The sequence below is a fragment of the Equus asinus genome, chromosome 30, assembly GCF_041296235.1.
Source record: "Equus asinus isolate D_3611 breed Donkey chromosome 30, EquAss-T2T_v2, whole genome shotgun sequence".
NCBI classification, from domain to species: domain Eukaryota; kingdom Metazoa; phylum Chordata; class Mammalia; order Perissodactyla; family Equidae; genus Equus; species Equus asinus.
In genome coordinates this window covers 25,239,100-25,252,963 of record NC_091819.1, presented here as the reverse complement: position 1 = coordinate 25,252,963, position 13,864 = coordinate 25,239,100, and the positions used below count along the sequence as shown (strand labels likewise).

The window sequence follows — 13,864 nt, the reverse complement described above, 5'->3', positions numbered from 1 at the left end:
AGTTCCCAATATTCTTTTCTCAGTTTTGCCCAGGATGCAAGGTTGCTTTTGCACTGAGCAAACTGGCCATTCTGCAGACGTAGGTGGGTCACAGCCAAGGACTGTCTACAGGTCCCTCTTGACTTTTTCTCACAAGAGCTCAAGGAAAATATGAGGAAGTAAGATGCCTCCAAGGAATGCACATTTTAAATTCCAGGCCAGAATGCGCTGCTGGGTTTTCTTGAAAGTTTTCCACGCATTAGCCAAAACTTAGGTAGAGAATGACACACACCCTGGGAGGGTACTGCTTCTTAAAGATGCACAGTGATGTCTTCTGCAGACAAAACCCAGCAGCTTACACAGGGGTGGAAAAGGCCATGATCTGTGTTAGAATTCAATGCTGCATCAGTTCCAGGTAATCTAATGTTCAGTCCCGTAATCTTATTGCGTTTACCCTTGGAAGCGTAGCTAATAAACGATGCCGTTCTGCAAAATTACATAAAGCAGGTATTCTGATAAAAACTCCAAGCCCTTTTCTTCAAAGGTTAGAGCTATTTTTTTTTTTTTAATGCAACAGGGAAAGAGAATGGCTCAATTTTGTGACATGATCTTTAAATTGCTCAGTTAGTACATTTTATCTTCTAGCGTCTCCGGATGCTGAGCATAGCTGAGTCTCTTGTGTGGGTCCAGGAGGGGCAGGCTGGTGGGACTTCCCCCTCTGGGCTTGACTTCTCCTCTGCTGGAAGCCGTGTTCCTAGGATCACCTACTGAATATTCCAGAGAATTCCAGCTCCCCAGCTGCGGCCGTCACATGCTCACATTCAAGCTGGCAGAGAGGAACAATTCCTGGTCTCCTCTCCCTTTTTTCATCTTTTCATGTAAATTTCTTTTTGTTTTTCTCTTTTCTCTTTCTTCCTCTTTCTCCTATTTCTCTCTTTTTCCTTGGTCTCTTTGTTCCTCGCTGGTCTTTCCCCTACTCCAATCATTTGTCTCACCACTATAATGAATGAAGTCTATGCTGAAATAGCTTATTTTTATCCAATAAAGCTTTATGTACCCTAGTCATAATTTTTTTAATCAGGTGAAAATAATCTTTATCCTTCAAAAACAAACAAATTTCCAGCAATCCCAACCCAACTAAATTTTGTTTTTATTTGCATGTTATATTAATGTATTAATTGATGTATTTATTAGATATATTCCATAGCCAAACAGTATGCTATGCTGCTCATACTGAGGTGAGCAGGACCCAGTCCTCTCAGGGCTGACATCTAGGTGGGGAGAGAGACCAGTGACAAGCAGTTACAAAACAAACAAATGCTCTGATTTTCTAAGGACAGGCTTGGGGGAACGCATGGCGGGGGCGGCCCTGATCGTTCACTGTGGGAAGGGAGCTCAGGGTGTGCCTTCTTGGGCACTGGCTCCTGGTTGAGTATTTGGGGGTGGGAAGCAATGGTAACCTTCCCCCAACAGAAGAGCAGCCCCGGGTGATTCAGCATCTGAAGAAAGGGGTTGGTCTGCCCAGGTCTTGGGAGCTCACGTACAAGCAGCCTCGGGCCTACCCTGATGTCAGCGTTGGGTTGATTAGGGTGGTGATTTCCTCTTGACTCCTCTACTCAGTCTGAATTTGCTTAGTTGCAAATTGAAAATGGAATCAATTACATCAAGATTCAGATCATTTGATTTTACTTTCATTTGATCATAAAAACTGCAAACACTAGCTAGAACAAGGCTTTTGTGCATACTGAGAAATTATTCAAATGGTTCTTTGCTCTGTATCAAATCCTTTGCTGTTACCCCATTTTCTAAACAGGGCAGCCATAGCTGAAAAGCTGTAGATTCTCTGGGTGATGGGACTAGTGCAAGATAAAACTCAAGGATAGAAAGAAACCAAGCCCAGTGGCATTACCTGCCCCAGGGTGTTGCTATGCGGCTGTCAGAGTTTAAGCTATTATTTGATGATAGTTGTGCCTTCTTCATAGGTTGTTGCTTCATCCTCTGCCTCAGTCTTTTCTAAAGCATGTGGGCGGCCCTGCCCCTTTACCTTCTAGCAACACAAAGAATAAAGGAAAACAGTCACCAGGTGCTGAGGGGCCAGATTGAAGCCCTGATAACGGGTATCGTGAAAGATGAGCAGCCTGTTCTATTTGCTCAGTCTCATCACACAAGACAGAACCCTGGATGAAGGTGAGGCTGTAAATCGAGGGTGAATGAAAGGCAGCTCTCCTAGGCCCTGTGGAGCACCAGTGTGTGGAATTTTCTTTTGCAAGAGGTCACTGAGTCAAATGCTGTGGATGGATAATTTTATGGCCACTAATAAAATTTATAGCCAAAGCAAGCTCAGATAATAAAGGTAATCAAACATCCAGCCCTGGGACATAAGCATCCCATCTTGGCCCCTTGGTGCTGACTGGGGGGTCGGGGGCGGGGGCAGACAGCACAGGGAAGAGTTTATCTGTCTGACTCAAGGCCAGTGGCACCAGTGATTTGTGCCCATGTGAGCTGTAAGGACTGGCCAGGCCTGGGGGCAGCTTGCAATTAGGTGGGAACTGCCTGTGCCCTGGGGACAGCATGCCAAGAGCCCTAGGAAAATAATTGTCATGTTTAAATGCTTAAAAGTAAACAGCGTAAGAAAGGATCTGAACCCAGGCAGTTCTGGAACTCCACACTGTGGGAAGAAGGTTAACCGACTGTTCGGGTGTGACTCGGCAGGCAGGAGGGAAGATAAGGATGGTGTTTTACTTGGGCAAGCGGAAAGAGACCAGATGAGGTGTGATCGGAGATCTGAGTTCAGGTGGGGCTTTCCTCAGCCCCGTCTCCCGCCCGACTTTGCTGCTCTCCTTGTGTCCTTCCCCCACCCCGTTCCTCCCTCAGTTGGGGGTGCAGGCTGACCCCCATCTGCAGGTGGCCAGCATAGGCTGGGGGGTCTTGTCACTGAGACCAGTCTGCAAAACACGCCATCGGAGTCCCTGGAGACAGAAACGCCCCGTTCTTGGCCAGTTCTCTGACTCGGGCCCTGGCGTTGACAGTCCATATGACCACCCTCTCTAAAATGACAAGGCAGGGGCATGGCCACTGGGGCAAACTAGGGGGAATTAATTCTTTGGTATTGTTAGGGGTTTTGTTTTGTTCCTTTTTTTTTTTTAATTGTAGGAAAATATAACCTGAAATTTACCACCTGATGTTTCTGGGCAGAGAATATTTCGTGCCTCAGGAGAGCACCCCACAGAGGGCAGGTGTCACCACCACTGCTCTACTCCAGGAGAAAGGCCTGCACATCAGGATTCCTAAGCCTTGAGCTGTTTATTCAAGTGATATCTAGAACATTCAGGAAATATCTAGAGTTCCTACTATGTGCCGGGCATTGCATCAAGAGCTCAGAACTTCTAGAAGCCTCCATATAACTGCATTTGACCTTGGAGTTGTTGTCACGGGTTTGGAGCTGCATCTTAAAATGAGAGGAGCGCCGTCCTTAAGGCTTCGGTTTCTGTTCAAGTGCTGTGTTCTTAGTCCTCGCAGTGATGCGGTTCTTGAGCTGTCTCTTTAGTCAGCAGCCTCTTAGTGGTCTTTGTTCTGAGTTTTTTCTTTTCTAATTGTGGCAAAATACATGTAAAATAAGATTTATCATTTTAACCATTTTTAAGTGTGCGGTTCGGTGGCATTAATTGCATTCACATGTTGTGCAGCCATCGCCACCATCCCTCTCCAGATGTTTCTCATCTTCCCAAACTGAAGCTCTGCACCCCTGAAACAACTCTGCAATCCCCTCCCCCAGCCCCAGCACCCACCATGCTACACCATTCTGTCTCTATGAATTTGACTAGTCTAGGAGCCTCGTATAAGCAGAATCATACAGTATTTGTCCTTCTGTGTTGTGTGTGTGTGTTTTTTTAATAAAAACTCTTTTGATCAGGTAGGGGAAAATCATTTTATGGCCCTAGTTTTCAGTAGATTTTATTTTTGCAAAAAGAGCCCAGCCACAGTTAACTTGCTGCAGTGTCTACTGAGATTTCTGAACAAAAACTTGTCTAGCCACTGTCAGCTTTTCCCCGTCTCAATCCTGCTTAGAAAGGTGGTGCCTCCATGCACAGAGTGCAGAGCTCGCCTTTGAAAAGCATCACTCCGGTTCTGGATAGCTCTGGTTTCTGGGTACAGAAGAGACCTGCAGGGTGAAATTAAAGTTGAAATGGAGTTGTTTGCCCGATCCCTTGAGGGCAGAAAGCACGGTGAGAAAAGAGCCAGTGGAACAACTTAGGGTGAGGGCATCTGGTCCAGGCGATGCTGACATGCAGACACTGCAGAAGCAGGTTGTTCTGGCTTCCGAGACATCAGTGCTTCCCTCTGCGGTGGGGCGTTTCTTCTGTTTCCCTGGCTGCCAGGGTAAAATGAACATAACTCATACAACAAAGCATTGCGGTCCCCAGAAGGAGTGGTACCGAAGAAAGGCATGAGTCCTCCGCACTGCTCTGTCCTTGGGGTTACAAAGTGCAGCCGCTCCCTGGGGGAGCCTGTTCTGGGGGTCCCTCTGCCGGATGCTGTTATATAGTCAGCCCCAGAAGTGACTCGAAGTGGGGACTGACACAGATTCCTACAGCAAAGGCTAAGATTCATATACAAAGGGATGTACATTTTTCTCTCCCCCTCTTTCTCTGATATGAGCAAAAACCACCCAAGTTACTCTGGGCCTGTGTCACTGCATTGTGACGGCTGGAGGAGGACGCCTTTCTGGGCACCACCATCAGCTTTCTGTTTCCCAATGGCTGAAATGGAGCATCTGCATGATCAGCTAAACTTGGTTATGTTTGGTTTGGGGATGCATTTTTTGATCTTTTCCTTTCTAGGTTTGGTTTCCTAACTTATATTTTGCATAGGCTTTTTGAAAGTGTATTCTGGTGTCCTAATTCCCTAGGAGTACAACATAGCAGCATAGAAGCATCCTAAGACAATACCAAGAGTTAAACATTAGCTGTGCCTGATCTTTTTCAAGATAATTGTGAGTTAATTTGTGCTAACACGGATCAAAAATATTTATTGAGGACCCACTGTTTGCAAAGCCATAAAAACATTAAGTTACAGTGTAAGTAATAAATAACAATAAAAGAGACGTCTCCAAACAGTGAGATATTAATTGCCTAAGAGAAAATGCTATTAAATGTTGTTTTCTGGGATTTGGGGTCATAATGTCATTTAATGTAGTTAAAGACTGAGTAGGATGCATTTGCTGTCCGTGGATGTCTCGACGCAGGAAATGGATACTGTTGGTGTTCCTGCTGTCTCGGCAGAGTCAGGGCAGGTGGCTCCCCGGGTCAATAATGCCGCCTGAGATGAACCCCATGCTGACACACTGGAAGCTCTCAGTCGTTCCTGTCAGTGGAGAAGTTAAAGGTCAACGACTTACAGATTTCCATTTGTGATGTGGAAGCAACCTTGGTTTCTAAGAGCCAGACATCTTTTGTCTTGATTTTGTGGTGAAGATCCTAACCAAATTTAAGATTCACTATTTCTTTCGGGAAAAGTATAGCACTCCCTATACTAAGGCATCAATGCAAAAATTTAAATGTGGTTGAAAGACATGAATCTTGCCCAAGGTTAAAATATAGAGAGCAGCTTTACGTATGAGTCTGAGAAAAGCAGCTCCCCGTGCACATGAATGATAGCTGAGATCCTCACACACACTGGGGACCCTACATGTACGAGCACACACGTGTGCGAACACACCCGTGCAGCCTCTCCCTGCAGCCTGGTTCCCTTTACTGCCGCCCGTGTTTAATTTACCACCACCCGAATGATGTTGTGTGGTGTTTTCAAAGTAACAGATACTGTTACTTGAGTGAGACGGTCCCATGTAGCTGAGATGGAGAGCTCCAAGCAGGTTTTAATCAGGACTAAACCAAACAAAATCCTGTGGTGAAAATCTCGTCTCCCCAAAGTTTGTCATGAGGACCCCTAGGAAATTTTCAGCTGCTGCTTCTAGACTATTAGAATGGCACATACACGTAAGCAAGATAATGAATCCTCTCCTCCAGAACTTTAAGTTTTTCAGATGTGTTAGATGGATAGTTTGAGATTTTTGAATCTGAGTTTTCTCAGGAAGAATTGTGTACCTTTCACAGGATCCTGTGAGAAAAAATTAACTCAGGACAGTGAAAAGCAGGGCTAAACCATAGTCCTTTTAAACTACGGCTCTTGGTTCAGAATTACACAGTGAAGCTGAAGTTTCCGGGGACTCCTGCCATCTTGGGCATTTTCTCTGATAGTGGCCTGCTGCCGACATGGGGCCGACCATGAGAGCAGCCTCGAGACAGGAAGTGGTCCTGAGGGGAGCGTTCATGGGAGGGGGTGGACCTGAGGGGTGGAGTGCAGAATGAAGACGGCTCAGAGTCAACAAATAGGGGTTCCAGCCGCGGCTCCTCCACTCGCTAGCTGCTTTCCCTTGGGCAAGTAGCCCAGTCTTTCTAACCATCAGTTTCCTCATGGGGAAAAGGGGTAAATTATCTGAGAATCCAGTGTCTGCAGGGACTATCTGCAGGAATGCGGTGAGGGCTCTGTGGGAACCCACTACAGCCCGTCCACTAGCCTCATCTCAGGTGCTGCTCGCCTGGCCTGGGAACCAGAGGTGGGGGCTACTGAGAGGCTGGAGAAGGGGCTGGGGTCTCGTCTCCTCCCCTTTTGGATCAGCCAAGGCTTCAGGCAGATTTAACATTCAGAACAGAGCCTAATAGGAGCAAAAGGCTGACCCAACGAGAGAGACTTGCTTTTGAAATGTGAGGGGCACACTTGCTTTTGAAGTGTGGCGGGGCCACCCACTGGTAGGAAAGGCCGCTGCCCTGAGATAAAATTCAGACCTCAAGGGAAGAATGAGTGCTACTGAGTGGGTGGTATGCCACCACGCATTGGGGGCAACTAGAGAAGGTGGGGTGGGGGCAGGTGTTAGTTTCATCACAAGAACAATCATAGGACGAAAACCCTCAGATCCCTAAAGGAGTGTGGCGTCTGCCCTGGGTCACTCCTGAGACAGCTCTGACACAGGAAGGCTGAGGAAGGAGGAAATTCACAGCGAGGCCAAGGCGTGTGAGGCAGCGCCCTCTGTCATTCGTGTTGATGTGACCAAGGGCTGCAGCTGGTGGGTCCGGGTCTCTTTCCTTGAGAGGCTTGTTGGAAGTGACCCAGGTTTGGCACCACCTCCCCCTCCGGCCTCCACACCCAGGGCCTGTGCTGCTCATCCCATGAAACTGAGCGGGTGAACACGGACACCCTCCTTCCTTCTAGTCCCCCGAGGGCCTCTTTGAGCTAAAGACTTGGCAAAACCCCATTCTGGAAGCTCCCCATTACCAAATCACAGAATAGTGTTTCTCTGCACACATACTCCCTTTATTTTGGAGAGGGAGAGAGAACATGTGTCTTTAGCTGACTACAAGTTTTTCTGTCTGGTTTTCTTTCAGATCTCTTGAGGTCAGTGACTAAGCAAAGTTTCCTTTCTAGAATCCCAAGTCTGGTGCTCAGGTTATTCAGTAAGCCTCAGTAAATGAGGAGAGATCATGTAAGAAGGGGAAGAAAAGAATGAAGAATGGAGTCACTGGCCAATATTTCCATCTGAACTTCCCTACATCATGGCTGAATGGCCTTGGACAAGTCACCTGACTCCTCTGAGCCTGCGTTTGCTCATCTGTGAAATGGGCATAAGAGCCCCTCTATCTATTGAACTTAGTGTTGATTGCTTCAGATGAGGCTGGTCTGAGGAAGAGGAGGTTTATTAACAGCAAAGAGTTAGACAGAGATGAAGGCATCCTTCATTCTGTTAACGATGAAGTAATTATCATAGGTATAGATCTTTAGCCTTCTCTGCTTAATATATAACCAATTCAGTGACAAGCTATCACAGTTTCAGAGAGCCACAGAGAGCATTTGGATGGAAGCAGTGCTTTCATAGCCAAATTTCCTCCAGTAGGCAATTATTTTGTTTCCTGTACGGTGGAACAATTCAGTTGCGTCCTACGGTATTGTCTTATGGGTAGTTGGCAGGGTTGAGGAGAGTAAATTCTTGGTAACAAACGATGGTACCTTGGTAAGAAGAGGTCCATCCACACCCAGCATCCTGCAGGCTGCGCCCTGGGGTATGTATGAGAAATAATAGCTGATCTGACAAGGCGGCTCCCTCTCTCTCAGAATGGTCTAGGATGGCAACGATTCTACTTGTTCAATTAGAGCAGCTGTGGCGGCTTCTACTGAGAGCAAGCCTAGTTGCCTGAACAGACACAACAGATAGAAGTTGCTTTAGGTCAACTATCTTGTAGATTATCTTTGTACAGGATACTGACTGCCAGCAAGTTGTAGGCAACTTGCAAGGGAGAAAAGTAAATGTTGAAGATGCAGGAGACTGTAAGAAATGTTTGTGCGTATGCCTCCACAGTGCCAGCTCGTACTAAGTACCCGATACACGGTTGTGCATACAAATAAGTGCACAAGTGAATTAGGGGTCTGAAAAAGAGGTAGCTCCTCATCCCTACACTAGCACACAGTGGAGCCAAAACACTACACTTTGGTGGTGATGGGGCGAGGGGAATACTTTATACCCCAATAGTCCAACAAAATGGAAATATGATGAGATTTTAAAAGAACTAAGTCTTCTTACATAAAGGACTTGAGAAAAGAAGATTTAGTTAGATAAATGTGAGCGGTAGAAAATAAAAAGAGCCCAGATTTATTCCACAAACATGTTTTGAACATCTCTGCGTGCCGGGCATTGTGTTGATCTCTGGGGATACAATGGTAGTGCTAGACCTGCTGTCCTGGAGGTTTTGTGTAGTAAGAGATGATGACCTACCATTAAATGTATAATATGAACCAAGGTAAAGATACTGAAGGAGAAGCCTGCAGTTCTGCGAAAGCATCCAGCAGAGGCTGGAAGAAGGCTTTTCTGAGGAAGTGATTCTTGAGCTTGGATCTGAAGGAAAAGTAGAAGCATTCCTGATAGAGAGTGAAGGCGTGTGCAAAGGCCCTGTGGCAGGAGGAGCAGGAGGTGTGTTTGAGGGACTTGAGCAGGGCTAGAGCCCTGGAGTGCAGTGAGTGAGGCTGAAGTAAATTAGCAGTTGCTACAGCTATTTGTATATTATTTCTAAAAGTTTGTAATCCCTGAAGAGGCTGCTGGGTGTAAATACAAATGAGAACATAAACTTTCAGGTGGTCAGAGCCTACAGGAGTGGGTATTTGGGGGGACGCCCTCTTCCCATTGTGGAACAAGCAGAACAAAACCTAGAGAATTCTCAAAAGAAACAAATTCTCAAAAGAAGAGCAAGCTCAGCCAGGCTGTTAGGAAGGCGTGCGTATGATGGAAGGCACAGCGTGAAGAGCAAGAACACGGACCGGCTCCGTCAGAATCATGACACTGGCTGTGCCCGGGAGGGGACTGGGAGGAGGACATGCAATACAGGCAATTTCAATTTTATATAATGTTTGGTTTCTTGTAAATAATATCTTCTAAAAGAAATAAAACATTAACATTTGTGGATTATGGTAGTAGATGCACCTATGTTTTTATTATTATTTGATTTTTTCCCCATATGGTTATAATATTTTTTAATTAGGAGGAAGGGAGGGAAGAAGAAGGGGTAGCAGGAAGGAGGAGGGGCTGGCCCTGGCCGATGGGCTGATCACTTCTCTCTCCTCAGTTTCCTTATTTAAGAAAAAGAGTTTTGAAGAGGATAATCTTTTATTTTTTATTTTTTGAGGAAGATTAGCCCTGAGCTAACTGCTGCCAATCCTCCTCTTTTTGCTGAGGAAGACTGGCCCTGAGCTAACATCCGTCCCCATCTTCCTCTACTTTCTATGTGGGACGCCTACCACATCATGGCTTGCCAAGTGGTGCCATGTCCACACCAAGATCCAAACTGGCAAACCCAGGGCTGCTGAGAAGCAGAACATGCGCACTTAACCGCTGCCCCACTGGGCCGGCCCTGAAGAGGATAATTTTGATGATCCCTTCTGGCTCTTAAGACGTTCTGTGATTCAAATTCCTAAAAACAATTGAGGATCGAGTAATTCTATGTGTAGGCTTGGGAATCAAGTGTCCCATGTCCAGTAATCCCCAATCGTTTAAAAGTAAGAGATCCAGTCTTGCTGGGCACAAGATGGCCAATAGCTCTCTTTTAAGGAGGCCAATGTATTGCCATTCATTTGCTAAGTGACATTTTTGAAAGCCCTGAGCCCACAGGATGCTCGTGTTCACCTGGGCCAGACTGGGGAACCTGGAGCCATCAGAAACCTGTGCCTCTGTGTAAGGCATCTTGCCATTTGCCACATGTCTCAGGGGTTTCTCTGGGTTTTCAGGGCACCTGCAATGACAGTTCATCCACGGTGAGGCAAAAGAATTGCATTCCCTTCCCTCCAAACTTTGCATTAGAAATACAGTAATGGAAGGGAAGCTACACAAACAGATCAGACGGTAGCCGCATTAGTGGACCTGCCTGTGTATAAGTTGTAACACATTGCACGACACACCTCCTGGTTTGCTGACTTTCTTCAGACGTTCTTCTGTGCTAAAATCAGTGCGTGTCTTACATTGAGCTACTTGATGAAAGAAATGCTGCTATGAGTTTTGGGGTTTTGTTGTGGATGTGATCCAGGACGGCATCGTGTACCACGGGGCCTTCATAAATGCTGTTTAGTGCTGACAGCAGTGTGCATGGCCATACCCTCCGTCCTCAGTTGTTTGAGCAGCCCCCTCCAGCCTGCCTCATTCCTCTGGGAGACAGGCAGCTGGTTGAGGGGAGCCCACACCCCACAGGCAGCAGAGGAGGCCCAAGGAGAGGTGACCGGGACCTTTGCGTGGCCAGCAGCCCTGGCTGAGGGCAGGGAATGTCGTGCTCCAGGCCAATGGCTGCTTTTGCTGCCTCTTCTCCTGTTTCTCTTATGAGGGTGGAGTTTCCTTACCATGCGTTGAGTGAATGAGAATAAGAAATTACGTGTTGGTGGAATTTCAGCTGAATAATACCAAATCTTTCCAAGTAAGAGCATGAATTTAAGCAAAGTTTCAAGTAAGCCGGGCTCAGAGAAATGGCTGTTCTGCTAATAATGAAAAGTACAAATGTTTTGATGTTCAAAGGTTAACAAATGGGGCTCTTTCACTGCAGAGCGGCCTGATCCAGTACAAAGTGGAAACTCTTCTTGATCTTTGCTTTACAGCACTGTGTTTTCTAGGCAATTACATATATTTCCCACTCAGCATTTAAGGGATCTGAGCTGGCTGGAGACTCCTTTTTTTAAAAAAAAAAGTTTCCTTTTTTTTTTAAATAGTTTTTTCTTTTTGCAAGGAAACTGAAGTTTTAAAGTAACAGGCTTTCAAAATAGCACACTCAGACTTGTCTGCAAATTATTGCATTTGTCACAGGATTAGCACTTTCCGAAAGTATATTTGTACGCGAGATTCTTCTTTTGCCCAGAAGTGCTGTTTTTCACATTGTGTTATGTGGATTTAGGCAAAATGGATCCAGCCCCATGCGCTGGAACTTCCATTATAAAGGCAATCTTTGCAAATAAAATGGGAGCCATTTATCTTAAAGAACCACTGGGAAAGTTAAGTCTGTTGAAATGACGTAAACCCTCAAAAAAAAGAAACCAAGCCGTTGGTAACTCATGGTGGCTGCATGTACTTTGTGAGCGTCTCTAAGTCATCTGTGTGCTGACTGCCCACAGCAAACCACTACGACAGACAGTGTCGTGGCTAATTCCCTATGTTCTTCCTCAGAGGTTCCCTTCGCCTTCATAAAGTGATACCTTTGCCTTACTTGTCTACTTGAGAGCGTTCGGGACCATTCCTGGTAAGAAAGCAGCACCAGTTGATGTTATTGGTCTGGTCTTGGGCTGCAAACTGTGTATAATGACCCATGTTTTTCCTCGCCAAAGAGAGGGGAGACACAGATGTAATTGAAACTTACAATGTCAGGGGGTAATTTTATTCCATTATTTTTAATGAAAATGAGGAGGTCTCCTAGCTAAAATGCTGGAAAATAGCCTTAGAGAAGCCCTAAGCACCCACATGTGCTGTGTACACGTGACATGTAACTGAACGCACGTGGGGGACGTGTTCCCTCTCAGCCTCCCTCCCTGTCTCCCCTCTCTGGCCCCCTCACCCCAAGAGCGAGATGCTGTCAGTGGTGATCAGGAAATGCAGGGAACCACAGGTAATGAGCTCAGTATCCATTTTCCTTGTCAGATCTCCCAGCTGATGATGGAGTCTGGCCGGGAAGGCCTGACAGAAGCAGCGCTGAATCGCTACAATGCGGACAAGCCTTCGGCCTGCGGTGTCCCCGCCTCCCAGGGCTCCTGTGCCGCCAGCGAGACTTCCACAGGCCCCTCGGTGGCCGCTTCCTTCTTCGCAAGGTAAGAGCGGGGTCCAGACCCGCAGTCCTTTCAGGTGAGCCCATCTGGTCAGCCTCTCACGTGGACCAGCTTAGCGAAAACTCTAGGAAGGGTTTGGGGCCATCCTTTGACTTCACTCTTTAAGACAGGGTTTCTTAAACTCCGACTGCTGACATCTTGGGCCAGATAACTCTTTGTTGTGGGGACTGTCCTGACCATTATGGTATGTTTAGCAGCATCCCTGGCCTCTACCCACTAGATCCCATGGCACCTTCCCCAGGTGTGACAACCAAAAACGTCTCCAGACATTGCCAAATGTCGCCTGAGAGGAGAACCGCTGCTCTAAGGATACGGGGCTCTAAAGCTGGTCCTCCATGGGGTGAGGACTTTTGTGGGCAGAGCCTATGGCTGGTATTTCCAGATTTATCTTTCCATTACCGAAAATGAGCTGCTTAAAAATTAACTATTGCAGAGATGGCAATTTGTTCCTTCCTGACAGACTAGCTGCATCATTAATAAATACTATTCAGCTAATCTTAGACACTTTAAAAACATGAGAAACAAAAAAGAAAGGTATTTCAGTAATGTTTTCTGTGTAATTTTAGCCACACGGCAGAGACAGGGCAGACACAAAGGACAGCTGGGCAGGAAGGCGCTTCACGGGTCGTCTCGTTTGCTCTCCTCATTTTGTGAACGAGGAAGCTGAGGACCAGGCGAGTTCAGCTCTGAGTTAGTTTATAGCAAAGCCGGGAATAGAAACCAGATTCCTCTGCTTTTTGCTCTGTCACTCATTCTGTATTTGATACTTGGAACTCAACCTTAGGAAATGTTTCTACCCAAGACTCACAGGCTCCCGAGTAAGCAGGCCGTGGAATGAGTAACACCAGATACGATATCGGACGACCCCCTTGGGTTCAGGTTCTGGGTCTGCCTCAGTCTCCCCCTCTGTCAAGTGAGGATGACGCCCGGTCCTCAGGGCTGCTCTGAAGATTATGATAAGATGACTGGAAATGATAAGGCCTGTACAAATGTAATTCCATGTGGGCTTAGCTAGGATGTCAGCAAGAAGGAATATTGCATGGCCCTTCTTGTCATCCTCAGGAATGGTAACATCCAAAGCACAGATGTGGGGAAGGGGCTCTGATTAGGAAGGGAGCCAGTCAGAGGAGGAGCAGAGGGCTAATATTCTGGACTGAGACACAGCAAAGGCAGCACATGGGGCTTCTAGCAAGACTGACCCTGAGGTTCTGATTGGACCTTCGTGCCGTGTGTATTGTCCTATGAACAACAGGCTCAATTTGGATATATGGGAAGTAACAGGAAATGTGGGTGTGCTGGCCACCCGACAGTGAGGGCTGTCACGTTAGCTCTGTCTGTACGTGAATTTCTGTGTTGCCGGGACCATTGAGCAAGCTCACTGGGAGATCATGTGCATGCCGTTCAGGGAGGGGATAAAGAGATGAAACAGAACATGAGGAAATGCCACAGGCACGGAATATCCAGGACCCAGGTAGTTATTAGAGCGTGT

General features: G+C 46.6%; 1 protein-coding gene across 3 annotated transcripts in view; it reads left to right on the top strand.

The window, feature by feature from the left end:
- KIF26B (kinesin family member 26B) overlaps positions 1 to 13,864 on the top strand; it is a 436,898-nt gene that overhangs the window by 192,225 nt on the left and 230,809 nt on the right. For all 3 annotated transcript variants that reach the window (XM_044762759.2, XM_070501708.1, XM_070501707.1), the window contains one exon: positions 12,191 to 12,357. In XM_044762759.2, coding sequence (XP_044618694.1) covers positions 12,191 to 12,357 — 167 coding nt within the window. The remainder of the gene's footprint in view (positions 1 to 12,190; positions 12,358 to 13,864) is intronic.